Here is a 25,402-nt window from a genome sequence, read left to right as displayed (position 1 = left end):
ATGTGGGAATCAATCGCCGTGTAGCGCGCCTTCGACATGAAGAGTCTCTCATTAGTGTTCTCGCCGACGTTCTAGTAACGTCTACCTCTCCCAAACTTCTCAAATATTAAAGTGCATGGAGATAGAAATCTGCGTAATTTTATTGCTATTAATTTATATAAATGTTGCATGAATAATTGTCGTTGCTGCTTTTTTTCAGTCCATCTCTCTTTGAAAATACAATAGTAAGAATGGGGCTTTGATATTTTGTTTTATTGTTTTTACCATGGAAGGCACTAACGCGTACCTTCCATGTTTTTACTGAATCATGGGTTTTTGTTGTAATTTGTGCCATCGTATTTTTTTCGAGGTTGACAATTGGAAATATCAATAATTTCTGAGGCAAAGATGAATATAGTTAACTAATTCCCCTAAGAGGAATTAACAAAGCTTTACATATTTTACACCACCCCCAGTTTACGAGGCTATTCACCCCATCCAGTGTGGCGTGTGCATTAAAATCGCATTGTCAGGTTGCACGCTCTAATTGCGAAATAAGTTTTTACCCGTTTTTACGCATAATTTTACTGGAATATCCGGTGGTCGAATGGAAGCCATACCGGGGCATGCAGACGAAGCGATCTGGTGCCGTAGTCGTATTTTCTTCCTGTAGCATCACATATTTTATTTAATTCTAATACAACAATTTATGTATTTTGTACGCTGTGTGTACGTCACTTAGTATCCATGTCAAACTCTAGATATAGGAAAGGTCATGACTTTTAACTTTTGGTATAGTTTAAATAATTGATTCCAGTATATATAGATCTGTAAATGGAATGACTTTCGTAAATATTATCATGTTTCAACTTTGCATGCATTTGAGCCTTCAGTCAGAAACTTCGAGATTGTTTTGATAGCCTTCGCACGGAGTCAGAAGTTAAACATAATTATTCCACTTACTTTGACATGACGTGACGTGACGTGACGTAGGCAATTCGGGGAGCCGTGTATGTGCATATGACATCCGCGACCCTTGGATGTACGATGGGGACAACAGAGCACGACCCCGGGCAGCTTATATTCGGTAGTGTCATTATTAAGGAACAGTTTTAACAGAAGCTTACTTGGCTGTGACTTTTTCCCTTAATATACCTACATACCCAAGATAGACTGTGTGTAGTAGTGTCGTTTACACAGCATGACATTTGGCTGTTGACGTGCATAATTGTTATACGCGTTGTTGATACATTGACGCACAACAAGAGGTCTTATATTGTTATGCAAATACTCGTACGTTAGTATTTGACCTTCATTTACCACTCTTGAAAGCCGTATTCGAGTGTACACAGTTGATCACGTGTTCAATTCCTAGTAAGACGACGGACCATATGTTTACAGTAGTGTGGTTTCGTGGAACAACGGAAAAAACAGTATCAATTGTGTCAGACCGGAAATCGACATGTATATAAGAGCTTATCAGATGTTATCTAAAGTCAGACCACGAGGAGTACACAGTATTATTACAGTCCAAAGCTCACTCACAGTGTTACTGCGCGCAGGTTAACAATATGACGTTTTTTGTACCAGTGATCTTAACTATAGGTGAGTAGAGGGACCTGTCGACATATTTATACCACGGTCGATACGCCAAGCACCTAGGTAGATAGCAGACGTGTTTTGGAATTATCGATGTGTAAATTTTGAAACTTTATAAGTTTCCAGTAGTTCGTCTGGTGTTGCCAAGTCGTGCAGAAGTATGTTATTTGGGGGGGGGGCGAAAAATTCGAACAAGTCATGACACAATTGGAGATCCGTATCAGGCGACCTAACGAATACGTCCACAACTGGATTGAATTTCATTTATATGTTATGCCCGGCCTTTGGCATTTCGAAGAATTGTCGTATGCAGTATAGCCATTATATTAGTTTCCACTCATGCTGTCAGATATGGTTACCGTTTTCGCTGACATGCTAGATCAAACAAACTGATACCACCGTTTTGGGTCGATACCACTATTTATTTAGGGGTGTTGCGAATGTGTTTGTTTCAGTGGATGGGGCAAGTGTGTTGTGTTTTGTACGGAGAATTACAGCTGATACCACGTGAGCTGATACCGACAGTCGCAAAAAAAACACGTGTTATGTAGGGCGCCACCTAATGTTATTAGCCACCTATCATACCTATACACAAAATGACGAAATGCACATTTTAATTATTTAATTTAATTATTTATAGTGTCATGTCTGGCAGCGACAATCCAGGGTCAAGGACGATGTGTTCCGTGCAGATTAAGATCGCCTGATTATTCCAGTTGCACGTGTTTGCGTGAGTATAGTACCGCCACACGCCTGTATAGCGCCCTCAATGCACTTGTCAAATGTCATGTCCAGCCAGCACGAGGATGAGAGTGGAATAATGCATTTTTAATATTGTTTTTCAACATCGCACGTTGTAGGAAACATTGGAATATCATTTGCTGTAAACTGAAATCTTTGTTTTTGCAGCATACAGTATCAGTTTAGGTAAAAAATAGAAAAAACTAATACGCAGCGCACATGCGTAATTCCATCATCGTTTGATCGGACGGGTACTAAGTTGTGTGCTGTAAACCGGTTGTTATTTCATGACGAATAATGATTCAACGTGTTAAAAACATTTAGTATCAAACAACAATAGTACAAATGACACGGGCTCATCTACATTTTAACATACGTGATAATTAAAGCTTGAGTTGCCTCTTCTAGAAATGTTTACATTGTATATGCAATGTATATTTCAGCTAACGTACATGGATGCGAAATCGAACTGAATTCTGGGAATCAGATTGCCACACCAAAGTTTTCGGGACAGGAGCAAGGATCAGTCTACAGCTGCGTGCCAAAAGTCGAGAATCCAAACTACGAAGTGCACGTCATAGCCAATTATGAGGGCGATGGTCACACGGGATTCCGACAACACAATACGGGATACACGACATTGAACATACATGGACGAGGGAGCAGTAAGCCACTTATCCTTGTCTTATCAACATACGAACCTGTCCACTGGACTCTGAACTTCAGTAATCCCGACACGGTCATTGACACGGTTGTCTTGGTGAGTTCACGTGTTTATTTCTGATGAATTTACATAAATTACAATAGTTATATATTTTGTAAGAGCATGGAAGATACTAACGGAGTACCTTCCATGGTAAGAGCAAATTAGCGGTCTGTTTAGGAAGGGAACAAGATTCCCGTTGAAAAGGTGTTTGCACGGCAGTTTTAATCTCTGTTTTTCAGACTCGGCCTATTCTGTTCACCCCCTTTTTTAATAATTCCGGCCACTTCAGCAAAATATTGGTCATTTCTTGTGAGCGAAAACATACAAGAAACGAACCTAACGTTAATTTATTTTGTTTGTTCATTTCCCAAGGGGACGCGGAGGACTATCTAAATAAGGACCATCTAAATAAGTAACTTCCCGGGGTATACTATTTTCCTCATGTATTTTTTTTAGAAATGGATTAACAAATAAAGGCAACAATGTCTCCGCGCATGTCGTGTTTGACTCTGCCGCGTATGGTATGAAAGTTACGCATCACCATCTTACTCGCCACCAGCAGGCGAAACAAAGTGTACATGTTGTGCTCATTCCAGTTCCTGTTAATTAGTGTGCACATGCCGATTTTATTTCCCATACATTATATGGTTATTTAATTACATTTCATCGACAGTTTGCATATCACCTCACGAGAAGTGGAATCACTCATCAAGATGGCCGCGTGGGGTCCATTGAAAAGAGCAACGATATAGCATGTGCCTATGGCAGCGATACCGGTGGATGCTACACTGTAGACCTATTAAAATTCATAGAAAATAATTATGGCAGTGTGACTTCATTTAGTGGTACTTACAAAGCCAATGAATGGAATCTAGTTTTGCAAGAAGGTAGGAAAGATTCACAATGTTTTTTTTGGTTACTGTGCGCGAAACCATAGACCATCGTCTTTTAGATGGTCTATGGTGAAACTCAGTGCTTTAGAAACCGTTACGTCCTCTATGCGTAGCTAATCTGAAAAAAAACAATCACGCATTTCTTTCTGTTCAAGTTTTGATGGCGCTTTTCAAATAAAATGAATAGTGAACAGTGTATTTTTAACGGTGTATTAATATGTTTTTAACAGACAGTCCAACACATTCCGTGTCTTGCGGTTTTGAGGATGATGGAATCTGTGGATACACGCAAGCTGTGGACGATGACTTTGATTGGGAACGCAGAACTGGATACAGTGGTTTATTTGGGCCTAGTTCTTCAAACATGTATCGCCATGGTAGGTATTAGCGATATTATTTTTTAAGTTTACTTATCTTAAAGGGTCGTGGTTGTCGCGCCTCTTTCTTTATTCAATATGGGGCTCATAGCGACCTTACAACCCGGGGGGGGGGGGATACATATAACTTCCTAATTGGGACGTGCCCCTGAAATGGGTCTCGTTTTTTTTGGATTTTAGGTACAAGTATCGGTCTTATTTCTGGTCAAGATAGATATAATTATCGATAATATTTTTCCGATTTGGTCCGTATTTGAGCGAATATCTCCACCTCAGATCCCGGCCTCAGATCCATATATACATGAACCCGGACATTAAACAAGGCAATCAACATTTAAACGGAGATTTATCACGTAATTGATGAGGGTGCACAATTCTCAGTGAAACTTATTTGGAATAAACAGTGTTGACAAAAATGGTACTTTGGAATAAATATGGGTATAGATTTTGCCACTATCCAGGGATAAAAATGGTCACACTTTGAGCACTCGGGGACACCTTTCTACCCAGCTATGTATCAACTACCCCCACGGGGCGTTTGTTTAAATGAATGATTGCCAAATTGCGTTTAGCTCACTGCACTGCATTTAGTCTGGGTGGAGCTGCAGACACGTATAATAAATATACTGTATTTTTTATCTAGAAAATAGCTTGCAGATACTAGAAGTTATTTTTAATTGACAAGAAAAATAAATTTAAAGATGATTTTGCTTGTACAACCTATCTAAAGCTGTTTACAGCTGTATACAGCTGTTTTTAAAAAAAAGTTTGTTTTATGCCCACGTGACCTATTTCCTGCTTAACTTCCTGCATCATTTACATTAATGGCAGGTTTTTACATGAGGGCAAGTGCTGGCGCTGGCTCAATCCCTGGAAGACCATACTCTCCAGCTGAAGGTGAAAGTGATAAAGCGAGACTAATCTCACCAAGCTATCAAACCACATCGGCTAATCAATGCCTGAAGTTCCATTATTACTGCGCCACCAACGGCAGGGGACAGCATAGATCTCGATTAAACGTATACACTATGACCGACAGTGGGTTAGGATATCCTATTTGGGCCCGCCCACGGTGTAACGAACAGGCGTGGCACACAAAGGAAATAACCATTAACGGTGTGGATAGCAGTTCATATAGGGTAAGGTATTGAACGTTTTTCAAAAAAAAAAACGAACAAGATTCTTGCCAAAACAAGCGTAAATACGAATATATATGCCGTGTGTTAACTGTCATTCGGGCATGCGACCAACCTCTGAGTATTTGCACCCATCCTGCGTCTTCTATTCACTTGCAGGTTGTATTTGAAACAGTTCATTCAGGATGGCCTTATACCAATATGGCCATTGATGACGTCACACTTGTGGAAGGTCGGTGCGGCGATACATCACCTGGAAACCAAAACCAGTGTGAGTACTCTCACGTGTTATTTTCAGTAAATTGCATTATTTTCTTTATCTCCTTATGTATGGAAAAGGTCCGTTTTTTAGTCTCACTTGTGATTTGACCTTCGTATATCACAGAGCTCACAGTTGCTAAGAGGACAAATGTGAAAGCTTCATTGTGTAATATATTCCCCGAAAAAAACAAACTATTCAATAGCCGGGATATTATCGGTATAATTTCTCCTGATGGTCAATACTCTAAATACGCCTTTCTAATAAGTTGTGCCCTCTAGCGACGAAACGCTTCCATAACATCATAATAAATTACATAGGTGTTTGCAGTAAGTCGCTGAAACAGACAACTCTGCTAGTGACGTATTCTTTCGCCATCTAAGAATTTATATAACAGATCTCTAAAAATAGTATTTTTATTCAAGGATGATCACAGCTGAAAATAAATTCCTTATCTAGTTTCTCAAACGTTTTTAAGTCACAGAAGCAGTTCATCGCTAGAGGGCGCAACATATACGTTGTGCATCTATAGTCTGATTCCCTATGTTCACGTATTTTAACATATTTATTAGGATATAGTATTGCAGTTACTTACACACTGTTGTTAACTGTTATAGTGCGTTGTTATTGTGACGAGTGTAATTCACGTAACAACACATGCGTCACTGATGGAAGCTGTTACGGTGAAAAAGTCGTCATTGGACGAAGAGAGCAGTATTCCTTCCGCTGTCTCGATAAGGTAGTATTGGAAGCAGCTCCGTACCTCTGTATGCCGTCCGCAGGCCGTGCATTGCTGCAGACGGTTACTGTGTGTTGCCACGACGCGGACATGTGTAATCTGAGAATTATTGAAGGTATACCACAACGAACACCTGCACCACCATCAACAACAATAACAACAACTACAGAATCTCCATGTAAGTATCGTGTTAATTTTTGCTCCAATTTTAAGAAGGTAACAAGGCGTGTTAACATCATTATACTATTCACATTAGTCGCGCATTCTATAGCAAAAATGTGTTTTCATTGACGGTCTTCGATTTATCTATCAACAGTTGCCGACAAACCAGGACAATGTCCGGATTTAAGCCAAGAATATGATAGCTTCTGTGAATGGCAATGTAATCATGATCCCGAGTGTGCAGGCGATGAGAAGTGTTGTTTTACTGGATGTGGTACAACTTGCACAATGCCTGCCAATACGGGTAAGATGAAAGCGACATTTCTCTGAATCATATGTTCCACTCTCTTTCAGCTGTCAGTATGTTAGTATGGCAATCCTAATCACATCAACCGCCTTATCTCTGAATTTTACATTATCCAATTGCATCATTATATGTCAATTTTTTTTTCAATGAAAAAAACTCTCTAGTGGAAATTCAATTCAATTAAATAGAAAATATTATGTTGCTAACCAGACGATAATTTTTCATAATATGTAAATTATTCCACATTCACAGTGCATGCTGGTAGTTGTCCAGTGATTACCCTGGGTATCTTCCGGTCGTGTACAGGCCGCCCTGACTCGTGTAATTCTGACGACGACTGTCGCTTAAATGAGAAATGCTGTTCTACTGGATCGCGGTGTGGGAGGGCCTGTGTCCCATCCATCATCCATGATGTTCAGAAACCCGGCACGTGTCCATTTTTCCCATATGGTCTACGTGGGGCACATTGCGGCGATCAGTGCATCACAGACAGCGATTGTCCAAGCAATGAGAAATGTTGTTCTACTCACTGTGGTCATATTTGCTCAACACCAATTGAAGGTAAAGTTAATTGCTAATTGCCATTTACGGGTGCTAATATTTAGTAGAAAGCCCCTCCTATTGTAGCCAATTTAAAATATTGCGTACTATCAGTACACGTATTCAATTTTGAACGAGGATGCAAAGTCCATTGATTGATTCCTAGGCATTGCGACGCTTTTTTAAAAAAAATTGTATCTGATTGGCTATCCAAACCTGCAACATAACAATCTAACCAATCAGAAGGCATCTTATTGTTTGTTTGTTTGTGTTTGACGTATAACAGTCTGTCTTGTATATATGCATTGACACAACTGTGATTCTTTGCTATATAATTATTTCGATTAATGTGTTTTTGAAACCTATCAGTTTCCAGCAAGGTATTTATCTGTCAATGTTCAATTTTCTTCTATGTTAAAAGCTTTCAAGCCCGGCACATGTCCTGCCATTACGGGCATAGGCACTTGCCAAGAAGAATGCTCTGGGGACGCTGACTGTAACGGGGATAACAAATGCTGTTCCAATGGATGTGGTCACGTATGTGCTCAACCCGTACCGAAAGTTCCCTCAGGTAATATGCAAATTAATTATATGATGTATTAGATGAAAATTGCATTCGACTCAATTGTTTAAGTCGAACTTAGGCAGTCATATTGTCAATTGGTCTGAGGTATTCAACATATCTTGAAGTTTTGAAATATTGAAGTAACCAACAAAATGTGTTTGAGTTGCCGTTCTTATTCACGATAAACTACAAAGACAAACAAGTAAAAAGGTTACCGCAACGAAATTAAAATCTATTGTTAAAATAGAATTCGAACTATTGTAAGGCTGGTTTTGTTATGACTGAAAGACTGGCATGGCGCTACAAGCATGAGAAAACAATAAGTTAAATTATATTGTACCTTGTCGTCACATGGTCGAATGCACTATTGCTATTAGCTAAAATGACCGATGATGCAGATGTTTACCATAGTCACAAAAGTCAACGACAGATTTTTTTCTGAATAATCTGCATGAAAAAAAAGAAATTTGAGGCATGTTCAAACAAACCTGAAGACACGTTGTTGTAAACACTGATACAAATTATCTTTGTCGCCGCGAATGTTTATTAATTTATTCTGACGAGAAGGCACACAATACCCATCTATATGATGCTCAGCTTACCGTGGATTTCATAGAAATGGCGTTCAACTATAATAATTATAATAAATAATACACTGGATTGAGTGTTACAAAAATATTTTTATTTTCATATTAGAACCTGAGTACGAGATGTGCTGGACGGGATCAGTGTGCGGTGGCTGTAATCCAGATTACGTTGGAAGTGTTAATGGACTTCAGGTTTGCTGCCCTCATTGTCGTGAACAAGGACTTCGAATAATCGGCAGAAATTGTACATGCGTTAAAGAAATTGCTGGCAATAATAATAATGATGATGAAAAGGAAGAGGGCAATGATGACGATGAAGGTAAAATTCACAAAATGATAGAAACATGACATTTACGTGAACTAATGCACAACTTAATGGACTGAGTAGAGTGTGCTGTCGACAATTCTTGACTCATGTGCAAGATTTAATTGGAATTTGAATGGGTTACATGATTCATTGCTTAAATGTACTGTGTTGATACGCATGCCACTTTTGCGCTCAACCCGAAAATGCAAGTTTGATTTTTATTCAACAAAAAGCATTCATTTGCATATTTTGTATTCACTGATACATTGCTTTATTTTCCTCAGCCGTTTCGGAAGAGCAGTGGACACGACGAAACTTCATGTATGATGATAGCTACACCACTTGTACTGGAGACCAGTATGTGAAACTAAGCGGCTATAACGTGGGTAGATATGTTGGCGTTAATTTATGTTCACCAACGCGCTATAAAATCTATCTGAGCGATGACTTGAATGAGGTTTTTTTGAACGTTGCCGATTCCAGTGGACACGGACAAGACCACTGTGAGTTTATTGGTGGTTCCAATGAAGCCGCGTCAATTGACAATGATTTCTGGGAATCTCCGTCAGCTATAGGTATGGTTAACGTTATTATTCTAGACAATGTTGAATGGAAATGTTGAGAATTTATCAGTATATGCTTCTATCCGAGATGCCAATGGTATACACTACTAGAGTGTCTATTGAATTTGTACACAGCACTCTTAAATAATTGATATCTAACTGCAATGTATTATTGTGTTACAGGATATTATCGTTCACGGTGGGGACAGGAGCCTGCACTAGGAAACATCGGTGGGGGTACTGGCGATTCATGGACTGGCAAATTTTATGTGCGGTGGATTGAGTGTGGTTTATCGATACCATGAGATACAAATGTATTAGCATATTCTTTGTCATCTGATCTGAATATAACCATTTACATCGACTGCGAAGATTTTGTTGGGGAAAAGGGAATATCGCTTGTAAATATGCTTACAGCCAGTGTTTTGCTCACAAGTGCTGATTTACCGAATTGTGTAGTTAAACAATTGGAACATATCGAATATGTATATTGGAAAATTGACGTCTACCATCCAGATTAGAGGTGCTGTTAACACTAGTCGTTGACAAATGGTGCTATTTATGATTTTTTTAACAAATACAAATATTGTTCATATAAAAACATTACGTGATAATGTTACCAGTCATGAACACTGTTGAACGTTTATTTGATATATAAATTGACAAATATTAAGTAAATACTCACAACCTCTCCACTTAAACACATCGCAATTCAATATAGACTTAATTCTTTCTGATGTTTTGAAGTGTTATTTTTATGTAATTTCAAACTATGTCCAGCTTTCGTGATATGACTTCATCGAGGGAACGTGAATTAAAACCTTTTCACTAATGACATATTATTGTTGACACGTGGGCATGATTCTTTATACTGGAAAAAAAATCGTGTATATGTATTGTAAAGGCTGATTTTTTTTTAAGAATACATTATGGGAAGTAAAGTTTAACTTTTGGATTATTGTATTGTTTTACTTTATGGTTGATATGATATGATATGATTTGATATGCCATGATAAATTGGTACGTGTCGGTATGTGATATGATTTGTTTACAAGAAATACTAACTATAATTCATATTAAAACCCATCTGGCGCTTCTCGGCCAATCAAAAACTTCTATTGCAGGACGTTGCCGGGTTCTGAGTCTCATTCGTTTTTGTTGTCATAAATTGTCACAGGACTTTTGTACGTTACATAAAATATTAAACATTGGAGTTTTACTGTGCTATAAAGGAGCAACAACAGAAGCTGAGTTTGAAATCTGAGGGTAAACAACTGTCTAAATGACAGACGATTAAATTGAATTGAAACGTAGAAATTCGTTTTAATTAAGTAAATAGTAGTTGAATATCCCATGACTTAACATAGAAATATTTGCGAAGCTTAGGTTTATCAAATGTGGTAGGTATGGTACAATTGTAATATAAATAGAACCATATCTTTCCCCTTTAGTAATCATAGGCTATGCAAACTTGACTTAAAATTTAATTCGATTAAATATTTATGTGAATTATGAAAATAGTGAGGGTCGTCACAATGTAGGTCTTGTCGTCACAAGTCATGGCATAGTTAAATTGATGTCGTCACAACATTGGTACCACATACACACACATGTAAGCACGCATTAAGTTTGTTGCGGCGAAAGAATAATTGTTACATCCCCTATATCTATTTTAAAAGATACTCTTAATTCTGTAACCCGATCTGCTCATGCCCGCTTGTGGAGGCGATATATACCAGCTGATTTTGCAACCAGTGTACCAGAAATATTTATTAATCACCAGAAGAACGCGAGGTACACAAAAGAGATAAGTGACTTCTAAGATAGGGAGCAAGTTAGGGGTACCGAATGAACAGTATGTAGAATGCTTGCGACGTTTTAAATATTTGTAGGTGGTTCGAATAAAACGGTTTCTAAGCGTTTCTATATATTAGTATATATAAGTATTTGATTAGGGAACGTTTCAGCGTAGAAACTGTGAATTTTATAGAGATATGACCACACATAAATGTATTCATTGTTGACTATGAACATATTTTATTGACAAGTTTAGGCGAGCTAGGGGTTCCAGAAGAACATACTGCTCACAATTGAAATGCTGCTTAACCTTAACCACAGTTTAGTATTCTAATTTATTTCTCATACTGCATATTAAGCAAGTAAGTATTGCAAAGTATTTAATCGTGAGCTAAGATTATGATGTCGATGCAGATCACATGCTGAGACTCGTGACCGAGTCTGTACGTGCCGAAACGTATGTGTGAACGGTCAGAGCTGAGTCGGCATGTGTCGAAACGAAACTTCTTCTCGGTCCCGATAAATGTTCGGAATGCTGGGATTTGGAACGCTTTGCATCAATTAATAAATAAATGTGACAATTGTAATTTTCAACACAAATAATAGTCTCGCTACCTTAACTCACTTGTGCTATTACATATTCAAAGTAAACTTTAAAGCTGTATTATGTTTTATATTTAGTTGAAAGCCCTCTGTAAATAGGGCTTACGGTTTGGAACCAGTTGTCAAAAATAACATTTTTTACCAAAAATGAGGCAAAAGTTCACTAAAAATCCAAATTTGCATATTTTGACACCAGTTTAACAAATCTGACCACCCCACGTATCATTGCTGGAAATATAAAAGCATTTGGACTTACGGTTTCAGACTAGTTTTTTACCAAAAAAGACAAAAATATTCACTTAAAATCCAAATTTCCATATTTCCGAATTTAACAAAGGACCACTCGCAAGTACCTTTTGTACAAATATAAATATAACTGGTCTAGTAGTTTTGAAGAAGATGTCGTTTAAAGGAAAAGTTCACACGGGACATGGAACGCCGGAGAGACCCCCATACCAACAGCTTCGCTGGGTCATCTGCGATGACAGCAGAGCTAAAAAATTAGAAAAACTGCCCAAAATGGCAATGCTGTGCAAATTTTGCATTCAGTGATGGGATTCTATATCTATTACGTGCTGATAGCACTTATGTGTCTGACGTGAACAAAAGAAAGTGTTTGACTACGACATAAACACGACACAATTTCCAAATGAGGAAGACATTTGACTGCATTTGTATGTCGTGGGTAATTTCTATTGTTTTTGGTGTTAGATGTATACTAATGTATATTGTTGTCACCACTGAATGTTTATTAATTTTAAGCAATCCAATTTTATAATGGAACCATTTAATATCGGGGGGTACCTTGATAGCCAATTTTATATATATATGATTTTAAATGGTGGAATTGTAACGATAAGGTGGAACTACATGGGAGAATTATATCAGAATTGTCAGGCATTAATTTTTCTTGAACTTCTAGAAAACTAACAATTGCTATGAAATCTTCAATTTTAATTAGTTCAAATTATTTTGTATCTTTCTCCAGGCAACCCCTAGATGGCGCTGTGTAATTAAAAAACATTCACTGGTTTGAATTCCAGTGGATACTAAATAGAAATATTCATTAGGTTAAAAAATCACTTGTTTGTGAAAGGAAACTATATATTCTACTGTTAAATCATAGACTTTTTTATTAGGTTCATACTGTCTATCAACCATCCAAATCAGCTACTGGTAATAATTTAATCTGATTTATGTACATGCAGCGGTAAATTTGATAAGAATCATTTGCCACATTTTATTTATTATAAGTAATAGAGATGACATATATTAGTAAAATAATTTGATTTTCAATAAACACAAATTAGAAACATACATTAATCATCATTGATAAAAAAAATTGTAGCACCTGATGGTTACCAAAAAAAAGTTGTTGTAAAATACATTGCAGTAATTAGCCTGTACTAAGCACACCAATCACTCTCTTTCTTTTATTTTAAGGGACTATTCAACATCATCTGTTGTCTGTGTATTTTGCAGGGCTAGAGTGAATGGGATTGAATGTTTTGATCACTGAAGCAATATACGACCAGACAATGCTGAAACAAAAACATGTTATGTTCAAATATATCAAATTTATACTGCTCCTTATACCAGGGTATAAACCACTACTATACCAAGATGATAATGTTTAAAAATTACAGAGGTATGAAGTGTTGTTTTAACGACAACAATAATACACAGTCACCTGAGTTAGCCAGTGAAATTTGTTTGCGTCTAATGTAGAAAGAATATTACCCAGTTCTTTAATGCTATGTTACCCAATCTTAGAAAAAAAAAATTACCCAAAAACACTCAGGTCTAGAACAAGTAATATCAGGATAACCTTACATTTATTGAAACATGTCAAATTCCTGGAGAGGAATTAAAATGGTTGTATACAATTGTACTAGTCAAATGCTACAAGCTAACATACTAGATGTTAGCTGTACATAGTACATTAGGACAGTATATGATTCAATGACCCCTGACATCACTTCTTCAAACAAGGATTAGCTGAATTAAAAAATAAATTAATTTGTCAAATAATTTATTTATTCAACACTAAAACGAACTACAGTGAGTTGTTCTATGGTCATATAACAATAAAATAAAGATAAAATAAAATAAAATAAACTACACTAAGATACAGTAAAGTTAATCAACTACACAGAATGCTAAATAAGCTAAATAATATTACAAACACGCAAAACATCATAATGAACTTATACAGTACAATACAATACACTAGCTAATATTATTAAGAGGTAAAAAAATCACATTAAAATCACATTAGAATCATAATTATGGTGCAAAGAATATTTTTAATTTTGGTGGAGTTGCTCACATCTCATTTGCATACATTTTTGTATGTATTGTGCAGTTCTTATTCCTGAACACTATTTCATGATCGCATTGATTTTTTCTAGTTCATTTAACTTCCTAAAATTTAGTATAATTTCCTTACAGTACTAATTCAATAATTCAATTCTGTGTGTATTGTACAGACTGCAGTTCATAAGTTAGTGTATTTCATCTTCAATCTGCTTTGACAGTATTTACAGACCCTTTCATTCCTTGGAGTTCTGCAATGCCTGCCAGTTTCAATATGAAGTTTGTGATCAGAGATTCTGAACTGGCATAGGGCGTGTCTCAGTTTAATATTACTTATTGTTATTAAACATTTTTCCATTTTAAACTGTGTTTTGAATGTTCTATAATTTTCCAATTTGTTTGTTCCACCATTTACTCTGTTGTCATCAAATAGAGCTTCTTTCCATTTTATCATATAATTCTCTTTCAGTAAAGCAGAGATAGTCTTGGTTTGGAGTGGTTTCTTCTTTTTTATTTGTTGTTTTATTGCATTATTAAGATTGTTGTCACTGATTATTATGTCGACATTTTTTATCCACCTAGTTTTTATTGTATTGACCTCATTAAAGGTGCTTTTTATTAACTTGGGTGTCTATGGGAGTTTTGATCTGAGCCAGAATTTAATTATTTGTGTGTTAATTTTAATGGCAAGAGGGTCAATTCCCCCCAAGATTGCAAGCTTAGTAGCATTCTTTTTTTAACCCCCAGGAGTAATCTGTTTCAATAATATCGCTATTTTTAGTGACTTCCTCTCCCCATACTTCACACCTATGGCTAATGATGGGTGCTATCAATTTATCAAATAGGTTTAGAGCTATGCTTATTTTGAGGTTTGATACAGAATCGAGTGTTTGTTTTAGTACGAACTTGTACTAGTGTACGTTTGTTTTAGTGTTGAATAAATAAATAATTTGTCAAATAAGCCCCATTCCCTATACCCCCTCTAGGGCCAAACTTTTATTATCCCTTGTTTCGCGAACCCGCCGAATGAACAGGAGCCGAAAATAAAATAAAAATATTATTTTATTTCAGCGTAATTTCTCGCGCCCGCCGACTTGTAAGCGCAAACAAATGCTGAAAAAATATTATTTTTATCTTCATTTTTTACCACCCGCCATATAACAAATCCAAGTTGCATTTTCGTGGGAGTATCATGATCAAAGTATCGAAGTCTCACGCAGATGAGAAACAAGGTTATACATGGAATAATATTTTATTTTATTTCTTTCCTCCGATCAATGATCTCACTTACAATTCTTTGAGAATCACACAAATCAAATGGAAAAAAAGAATTAATTTTATTTTTGTCCGCTCTCCTCAAAAAAATTGCCTTATAAAAACTCGCAAAACAAGGAATAAAAAAAGTCTGGCCTAGATAACTATAGGTGTCCTTAGAAGGATCATACGCAATTAAATTGGGTAATGCTAGAGGATAGGGATAGGGTTGGAGTTAGGGCTATGAGTGGTATGGGGTGGTGGACCCCCCCCTGTGTTGGAGCACAGGAACTATGATCAAATTTCAAACAGCAACCAATATTCTTCAAGCTGGTATTTTTTTTTAGATTTTATTTTTCATTCCGTGTGACTGTTTTTTTCGAGTTTAATAAATATGAGCTGGAGCCTTCATCCCTTGTTTATTTCCTACACTAGATACCAGCCGATACCCCCTCATAGTAATTGCGTACAGTTGATTATAGTTCCTGGGCTCCGAGTGGTTGGAGGGTTACAAGTGTTCATAGCAAAAATGTCTGGAGAGCATTTATAAAATAAAAACGATTAAATAATGTTGGGCTTAAGTTACAGCTCTGTTTTACTCCTGGAGAGTATAAAAATCTATTTGTTAGTCCTCCGTTTAACAAGCTGTCGAAGATTCGGGTCAACGCAACGAGTCCGATGCCAATAAATATTCCAATAAATGTCAATAAATCCTACGATCATAAACATGAATAAACATGCAAACTGAATCGCTATCTCACGAGGCGATATTGGTTCACATACTGCGTCAGGAAAACGTACGATTACTGGTAAACGCAAAACATCGAGTACACACTGCAAAGAAACCGAAAAAAACTAACAACTAACCTACCAGCCATTTTGTATAATGCAATATGGGTAATATGTAAAGTAGGTCGTATTCGTGAGCTCCTAATTGAGAGCTCACAGATAGAACCCAATGTGGCGTGCGCATAACCCGTCTCGAACAGGCCAGCTAATCAGATCGCGTTACAAACTATACTTCATGGCGTAAGCGTGCGCAAATTTTATCTCAGCGGAAAAATTAATGTAACACCGCTTTCATGTACGTATCGTCAACTATAAAGTATAAGTGCCAGCAACTGAGTTGACTCATTTATAAGAGTGTCACTGAAATAAGAGCGACAATATATAAATGAAATGCCGCATCAAACAATCAATTCCACGAACATACCACTGTAAACTTTGTCCATGAATGTAAAATTTCGTTAACTACAGTCCGATTTCAAGTAAACACTGCCAGAAAACCAACTTGGCTTGTGACGAACTTACGCCTACATTCGTCGATCTGTTATTTGATCCACGCATGTGAAACGATACGCATATGATGATAATAATAATTGCTATATTGAAATTATATCCTTTTGCTGTTATAGTAATTATTACGAGTCACCATGCACTTGAAAGACATAGAAGATTCGAAAAACAGTCGATGTCGATGTAGCATTGCAAGAAATAACACATAAATATGAGTCGTTGACGACGATTTGCATTCATCTCTTTCTTTACTACAGCATCGGACCATATCTAGCTGCATTTCCCTACATCGTCATGTCGTACTAGTATGAATCGGTATATGTGCTCTTAAATTGGTTTGTGCAAAGCGTTCCAAATCCCAGCATTCCGAACATTTATCGGGACCGAGAAGAAGTTTCGTTTCGACACATGCCGACTCAGCCCCTCCGTTCACACATACGTTTCGGCACGTACAGACTCGGTCACGAGTCTCAGCATGTGATCTGCATCGACATCATAATCTTAGCTCACCATTAATTATTTTGGAATACTTACTTGCTTAATATGCAGTATGAGAAATAAATTAGAATACTAAACTGTGGTTAAGGTTAAGCAGCATTTCAATTGTGAGCAGTATGTTCTTCTGGAACCCCTAGCTCGCCTAAACTTGTCAATAAAATATGTTCACAGTCAACAATGAATACATTTATGTGTGGTCATATCTCTATAAAATTCACAGTTTCTACGCTGAAACGTTCTCTAATCAAATACTTATATATACTAATATATAGAAACGCTTAGAAACCGTTTTATTCGAACCACCTACAAATATTTAAAACGTCGCAAGCATTCTACATACTGTTCATTCGGTACCCCTAACTTGTTCCCTATCTTAGAAGTCGCTTATCTCTTTTGTTGCCCTCGCGTTCTTCTGGTGATTAATAAATATTTCTGGTACACTGGTTGCAAATCAGCTGGTATATATCGCCTCCACAAGAGGGCATGATCAGATCGGGTTACAGAATTAAGAGTATCTTTTAAAATAGATATAGGGGATGTAACAATTATTCTTTCGCCGCAACAAACTTAATGCGTGCTTACATGTGTGTGTATGTGGTACCAATGTTGTGACGACATCAATTTAACTATGCCATGACTTGTGACGACAAGACCTACATTGTGACGACCCTCACTATTTTCATAATTCACATAAATATTTAATCGAATTACATTTTAAGTCAAGTTTGCGTAGCTTATGATTACTAAAGGAGAAAGGTATGGTTCTATTTATATTACAATTGTACCATACCTACCACATTTGATAAACCTAAGCTTCGCAAATATTTCTATGTTAAGTCATGGGATATTCAACTACTATTTACTTAATTACAACGAATTTCTACGTTTCAATTCAATTTAATCGTCTGTCATTTAGACAGTTTTTTACCCTCAGATTTCAAACTCAGCTTCTGTTGTTGCTCCTTTATAGCACAGTAAAACTCCAGTGTTTAATATTTTATGTAACGTACAAAAGTCCTGTGACAATTTATGACAACAAAAACGAATGAGACTCAGAACCCGGCAACGTCCTGCAATAGAAGTTTTTGATTGGCCGAGAAGCGCCAGATGGGTTTTAATATGAATTATAGTTAGTATTTCTTGTAAACAAGTCATATCACATACCGACACGTACCAATTGATCATGGCATATCAAATCATATCAACCATAAAGTAAAACAATACAATAATCCAAAAGTTAAACTTTACTTCCCATAATGTATTCTTAAAAAAAAATCAGCCTTTACAATACATATACACGATTTTTTTCCCAGTATAAAGAATCATGCCCACGTGTCAACAATAATATGTTATTAGTGAAAAGGTTTTAATTCACGTTCCCTCGATGAAGTCATATCACGAAAGCTGGACATAGTTTGAAATTACATAAAAATAACACTTCAAAACATCAGAAAGAATTACGTCTATATTGAATTGCGATGTGTTTAAGTGGAGAGGTTGTGAGTATTTACTTAATATTTGTCAATTTATATATCAAATAAACGTTCAACAGTGTTCATGATTGGTAACATTATCACGTAATGTTTTTATATGAACAATATTTGTATTTGTTAAAAAAAATCATAAATAGCACCATTTGTCAACGACTAGTGTTAACAGCACCTCTAATCTGGATGGTAGACGTCAATTTTCCAATATACATATTCGATATGTTCCAATTGTTTAACTACACAATTCGGTAAATCAGCACTTGTGAGCAAAACACTGGCTGTAAGCATATTTACAAGCGATATTCCCTTTTCCCCAACAAAATCTTCGCAGTAGATGTAAATGGTTATATTCAGATCAGATGACAAAGAATATGCTAATACATTTGTATCTCATGGTATCGATAAACCACACTCAATCCACCGCACATAAAATCTGCCAGTCCATGAATCGCCAGTACCCCCACCGATGTTTCCCAGTGTAGGCTCCTGTCCCCACCGTGAACGATAATATCCTGTAACACAATAATACATTGCAGTTAGATATCAATTATTTAAGAGTGCTGTGTACACATTCAATATTAGTGTATACCATTGGCATCTCGGATAGAAGCATATACTGATATATTCTCAACACTTCCATTCAATAATAATAACGTTAACCATACCTATAGCTGATGGAGATTCCCAGAAATCATTGTCAATTGACGCGGCTTCATCGGAACCACCAATAAACTCACAGTGGTCTTGTCCGTGTCCACTGGAATCGGTAACGTTCAAAAAAACTTCATTCAAGTCATCGCTCAGATAGATTTTATAGCGCGTTGGTGAACATAAATTAACGCCAACATATCTACCCACGTGATAGCCGCTTAGTTTCACATACTGATCTCCAGTACAAGTGGTGTAGCTATCATCGTACATGAAGTTTCGTCGTGTCCACTGCTCTTCCGAAACGGCTGAGGAAAATAAAGCAATGTATCAGTAAATACAAAATATGCAAATGAATGCTTGTAGGAGCACTCCTGGTGTCACTGCCAATGTTACCTAAACTACTAATTCAACCTCCTTTTTGTTGAATAAAAATCAAACTTGCATTTTCGGGTTGAACGCAAAAGTGGCATGTGTACTTAAACAATGAATCATGTAACCCATTCAAATTCCAATGAAATCTTGCACACAAGTCAAGAAATGTCGACAGCTACTCTACTCAGTCCACAAGTTGTGCATTAGTTCACGTAAATGTCATGTATCTATCATTTTGTGAATTTTACCTTCATCGTCATCATTGCCCTCTTCCTTTTCATCATCATTATTATTATTGCCAGCAATTTCTTTAACGCATGTACAATTTCTGCCGATTATTCGAAGTCCTTGTTCACGACACTGAGGGCAGCAAACCTGAAGTCCATTAACACTTCCAACGTAATCGGGATTGCAACCACCGCACACTGATCCCGTCCAGCACATCTCGTACTCAGGTTCTAATATGAAAATAAAAATATTTTTGTAACACTCAATCCAGTGTATTATTTATTATAATTATTATAGTTGAACGCCATTACTATGAAATCCACGGTACGCTCAGCATCATATAGATGGGTATTGTGTGCCTTCTCGTCAGAATAAATTAATAAACATTCGCTGCGACAAAGATAATTTGTATCAGTGTTCACAACAACGTGTCTTCAGGTTTGTTTCAACATGCCTCAAATTTCTTTTTTCATGCAGATTATTCAGAAAAAAAACTTTTGCCTTTTGTGACTATGGTAAACATCTGCATCTTCGGTCATTTTAGCTAATAGCAACAGTGCATTCGACCATTTGACGACAAGGTACAATAGAATTTAACTCATTGTTTTCTCATGCTTGTAGCGCCATGCCAGTCTTTCAGTCATAACAAAACCAGCCTTACATTAGTTCGAATTCTATTTTAACAGTAGATTTTAATTTCGTTGCGGTAACCTTTTTACTTGTTTGTCTTTGTAGTTTATCGTGAATAAGAACGGCAACTCAAACACATTTTGTTGGTTACTTCAATATTTCAAAAATTCAAGATATGTTGAATAGCTCAGACCAATTGACAATATGACTGCCTAAGTTCGACTTAAACAATTGAGTTGCACTTTCGCAATGCAATTTTAATCTACCTGGGGGAATCCCGGTACGGGTTTGGCACACACGTGACCACATCCATTGGAACAGCATTTGTTATCCCCGGGACAGTCAGCATCCCCAGAGCATTCTTCTTGGCAAGTGCCTATGCCCGTAATGGCAGGACATGTACCGGGCTTGAAAGCTTTTAACATAGAAGAAAATTGAACATTGACAGATAAATACCTTGCTGGAAACTGATAGGTTTCAAAAACACATTAAGCGAAATAATTATATAGCAAAGAATCACAGTTGTGTCAATGCATATATACAAGACAGAATGTTATACGTCAAACATAAACAAACAAAAAATAAGATGCCTTCTGATTGGTTGGATTGTTATGTTGCAGGTTTGGATAGCTAATCAGATACAATCTTTTAAGAAGCGTCGCAATGCGGAGGAATCAATCAATGGACTTTGCATCCTCGTTCAAAATTGAATACGTGTACTGATGTACGCAATATTTTAAATTGGCTACAATAGGAGGGGTTTTTCACTAAATATTATAACCCGTAAATGGCAATTAGCAATTAACTTTACCTTCGATTGGTGTTGATCAAATATGACCACAGTGAGTAGAACAACATTTCTCATTGCTTGGACAATCGCTGTCTGTGATGCACTGATCGCCGCAATGTGCCCCACGTAGACCATATGGGAAAAATGGACATGTGCCAGGTTTCTGAACATCATCGCTGATGGATGGGACACAGGCCCTCCCACACCGTGATCCAGCAGAACAGCATTTCTCATGTAAGCGACAGTCGTCGTCAGAATTACACAAGTCACGGCGGCCTGTACACGACCGGAAGATACCCAGGGTAATCACTGGACAACTACCAGCATGCACTGTGAATGTGGAATAATTTACATAATATGAAAAATCATCGTCTGGTTAGCAACATAATATTTTCAGATTACACATGTCCGCGTCGTGGCAACACACAGTAACCGTCTGCAGCAATGCACGGCCTGCGGACGGCATACAGAGGTACGGAGCTGCTTCCAATACTACCTCATCGAGACAGCGGAAGGAATACTGCTCTCTTCGTCCAATGACGACTTTTTCATCGTAACTGCTCCCATCAGTGACGCACGTGTTGTTACGTGAATTACACTCGTCACAATAACAACGCACTATAACAGTTAATAAAAGTACTATTTTTAGAGATTCGTTATATTAATTCTTAGATGGCGAAAGACGACGTCACTAGCAGAGTTGTCTATTTCAACGACTTACTGCATACAGCTATCTAATTTATTTTGTCTTCACGGAAGCATTTCGTCGCGAGAGGAAAGGCGCATTTATTGTATTGACCATCTGTAGAAATTATACCGATAATATCTCGGCTATTGAATAGTTATTTTTTTCGGGGAATATACATGTATTGCACACTGAAGCTTTCACATGTGTTCTCTTATCGATTGTGAGCTCTAGGATAAACGAAGGTTGAATCACAGGTGAAACTAAAAAAACGATCTTTTCCATATATTTTGAAAAAAAAATAGTGCAATTTATAGAAAATAAACCAGTGAGTATACTCACACTGGTTTTGGTTTCCAGGTGATGTATCTCCGCACCGACCTTCCACAAGCGTGACGTCATCAATGGCCATATTGGTGTAAGGCCATCCCGAATGAACTGTTTGAAACACAACCTGCAAGTGAATAGAAGACGCAGGATGGGTGCAAATATTCAGAGGTTGGTCGCATGCCCGAATGACAGTTAACACACGGCATATCGATTCGTAATTACGTAATTTCTGGCCAGAATCTTGTTCATCGAATTTTTCTCACTATTTTGCCAAAAGGATTAAACTCATTTGGATTTTCCGTTGAACAATGAACACAGAAATGTCAAAACATAATGAGAACACTGGAGCAAACGATCGTTGGCAGCGAACAATGGTTATGAAACCAGTTGAGAAGACGTTTCTCGATCCGAGATCTTGCAGTTTGAGAGAATTTCTTTATTTGGCGCAAACTTGAAAAAAAATAATTAAGGCTTTCTGGTTTAATAAATATGAAAAAACATGCAGAGTTATTTTGTAAAACGTTCAATACCTATACATCTATATACCTTACCCTATAAGAACCACTATCCACACCGTTAATGGTTATTTCCTTTGTGTGCCACGCCTGTTCGTTACACCGTGGGCGGGCCCAAATAGGATATCCTAACCCACTGTCGATCATTGTGTATACGTTTAATCGAGATCTATGCTGTCCCTTGCCGTTGGCAGTAATAATGGAACTTCAGTCATTGATTAGCCGATGTGGTTTGATAGCTTGGTGAGATTAGTCTCGCTTTATCACTTTCACCTTCAGCTGGAGAGTATGGCCTTCCAGGGATTGAGCCAGCGACAGCACTTGCCCTCATGTAAAAACCTGCCATTAATGTAAATGATGCAGGAAGTTTAGCAGGAAATAGGTCACGTGGGCATAAATCAAGCTTAAAACAGCAGTATATCACAGCCGCATTCACTACAACCTTTAGATAGGTCGTACAAGCAAAATCATCTTCAAATTTATTTTTCTTGTCAATTGAAAATAACTTCTAGTATCTGCAAGCTATTTTCTAGATGAAAAATACAGTATATTTATTATACGTGTCTGCAGCTCCACCCAGACCAAATGCAGTTCAGTGAGCTAAACGCAATGTGGCAATCATTCATTTAAATAAACAATGTATTTTACACGCGTTGTTTGCCCCGTGGGGTAGTTGATACATAGCTGGGTAGAAAGGTGCCCCGAGTGCTCAAAGTATGACCATTTTTATCCCTGGATAGTGGCAAAATCTATACCCATATTTATTACAAAGTACCATATTTGTCATCACAGTTTATTCCAAATAAGTTTCACTGAGAATTGTGCGCCCTCTTCAATTACATGTTAAATCTCCGTTTAAATGTTGATTGCCTTGTTTAATTTCCGGGTTGATGTATATATGGATCTGAGGTTGGGATCTGAGGTGGAAATATTCGCTCATATACGGACCAAATCGGAAAATTATTATCGATATTTATATCTATCTTGACCAGAAATAAGACCGATACTTATACATAAAATCCAAAAAAACAGACCCATTTCAGGGGCACGTCCCAATTAGGCAAGTTATATGTATTGCCCCCCCCCCAGGTTGTAAGGTCGCTATGAGTCCCATAATGAAAGAAAGAGGCGCGACGACCACAACCCTTCAAGATAAGTGAACTTAAAAAATAATATCACTAATACCTACTATGAGGGGGGTATTCTTCTCCTCTAGGGTTCTCCACACGTGTCAGGGGGAATCTCGTCTGGTCGGGAACGGGAACGGGAAAGTCACTTAAGGTAGCAGAATAGTTTTTTGGGCACTTTTCACATTTTTTTTTGAAAATCACACGAATAGCTCCCTAAGGCATGCTACATACATTAGTGTTTTTATTTTATTGAAAAAAAATATCTTGTACAAGTAAACTGATTTTTTTCTTGTGTGCAAACAAATGGCCAAGTTTTTGTTTATCCAGTGTACACCAAACTAGTGCATCTCATTAATATGCATGGTTTACAAACATAACTGAACTGAGGGTAAATAGTTTTAAGTTGGGCCACTTTCTTTACTGTAAAATGACTAATTTTCACTGGGTTTAAATTTCACTGATTTACCATTTCAGGCATATTCAGTGGGTTTTAAATTCACGGTTTCGTCATTTAGATAATGTGTTCTATGCTAAATTTTACATATTCACTGTGTTTTAATTTAGCGCATTTTTCCAGTCAGCGAAATAAGCTAAATTAAAACCCAGTGAATAATTACCCCCTTTACAGTATTTGCTATTTACAAACAACTGATAAGATATATGTTTGTAGTTTACACACAGCTGATAAGACATGTGCACTGCTGCCTTTCTAGACAGGAAGTACAGCAAAGACAAAACAATCGCTTTTGAAACAACAAATTTTGAATAAACAAAAAAGTACATGAATGTACCACTTCAATGTAATTATATGTTAACAGAATAAAAACTAACAATAAATTTCTGTAATATTTATTCTTGGCTTTGTCATTGAAAGGTGTCTGACCATAGGGTTAGTTTCTTAGTCCAGAAGTAATGCAGTTACATTGGAAGGGGGCTCCCTTTTACAAAATATGGTTGCAAACAATAAAATACGGCCATCTGTGGTGGCTATGCATTGCATGAAAATTCTGATAACAGGCCACAAACTACATGTAAAGGTTGATCAATGATAATAATATGCTTGGACCTGGTTTATATAATCCATTTTCAGAGTTTTCACCAAGTAGGCATACTTGCATGCTTAGGTTTTTCTAAATTCGTAAATTATGTTACATGTAATAAATCTGTCTGATAAATACTTGGTTGTTTTATCTAATGTGCTCATGCGAACAAAACGCACGGCAACGAAATAGTAGCGTTTCCCCCCCCCCCCCGGGCCGACGTCTTGACATCGGATAGTGGGCCAGTGTTTCACGCAAGGCAAGGGTTGACTTTTTCGTACGACAGGAAATGCTACATGCCGGCATACATCACTGGG

The 25,402-nt window shown here is 37.1% G+C and overlaps 2 protein-coding genes across 2 annotated transcripts; one reads left to right on the top strand and one right to left on the bottom strand.

The window, feature by feature from the left end:
• Nucleotides 1-1,460: 1,460 nt before the first annotated feature.
• LOC102809083 (uncharacterized) lies at nucleotides 1,461-10,418 on the top strand. The gene is made up of 14 exons (XM_085506406.1): nucleotides 1,461-1,584; nucleotides 2,219-2,308; nucleotides 2,763-3,079; nucleotides 3,699-3,912; nucleotides 4,149-4,295; nucleotides 5,127-5,434; nucleotides 5,591-5,702; nucleotides 6,308-6,607; nucleotides 6,746-6,895; nucleotides 7,151-7,459; nucleotides 7,860-8,009; nucleotides 8,700-8,909; nucleotides 9,182-9,472; nucleotides 9,644-10,418. Exons 1-14 carry the CDS (start codon nucleotides 1,551-1,553, stop codon nucleotides 9,763-9,765), a joined length of 2,754 nt encoding a protein of 917 aa, XP_085362532.1. The 5' UTR covers nucleotides 1,461-1,550; the 3' UTR covers nucleotides 9,766-10,418.
• Nucleotides 10,419-18,450: 8,032 nt separating this feature from the next.
• LOC100373092 (target of Nesh-SH3-like) lies at nucleotides 18,451-22,658 on the bottom strand. Its single transcript, XM_085506405.1, has 6 exons — nucleotides 22,413-22,658; nucleotides 21,407-21,715; nucleotides 20,862-21,010; nucleotides 19,986-20,195; nucleotides 19,380-19,670; nucleotides 18,451-19,226 (listed from the first exon to the last, which is right to left on the bottom strand). Exons 3-6 carry the CDS (start codon nucleotides 20,917-20,919, stop codon nucleotides 19,105-19,107), a joined length of 681 nt encoding a protein of 226 aa, XP_085362531.1. The 5' UTR covers nucleotides 20,920-21,010; nucleotides 21,407-21,715; nucleotides 22,413-22,658; the 3' UTR covers nucleotides 18,451-19,104.
• Between the last annotated feature and the right edge of the window lie 2,744 nt (nucleotides 22,659-25,402).

Source organism: Saccoglossus kowalevskii, chromosome 12, assembly GCF_978046115.1.
Source record: "Saccoglossus kowalevskii chromosome 12, keSacKowa6.1, whole genome shotgun sequence".
NCBI classification, from domain to species: domain Eukaryota; kingdom Metazoa; phylum Hemichordata; class Enteropneusta; family Harrimaniidae; genus Saccoglossus; species Saccoglossus kowalevskii.
This window is presented reverse-complemented; position numbering and strand designations above follow the sequence as displayed.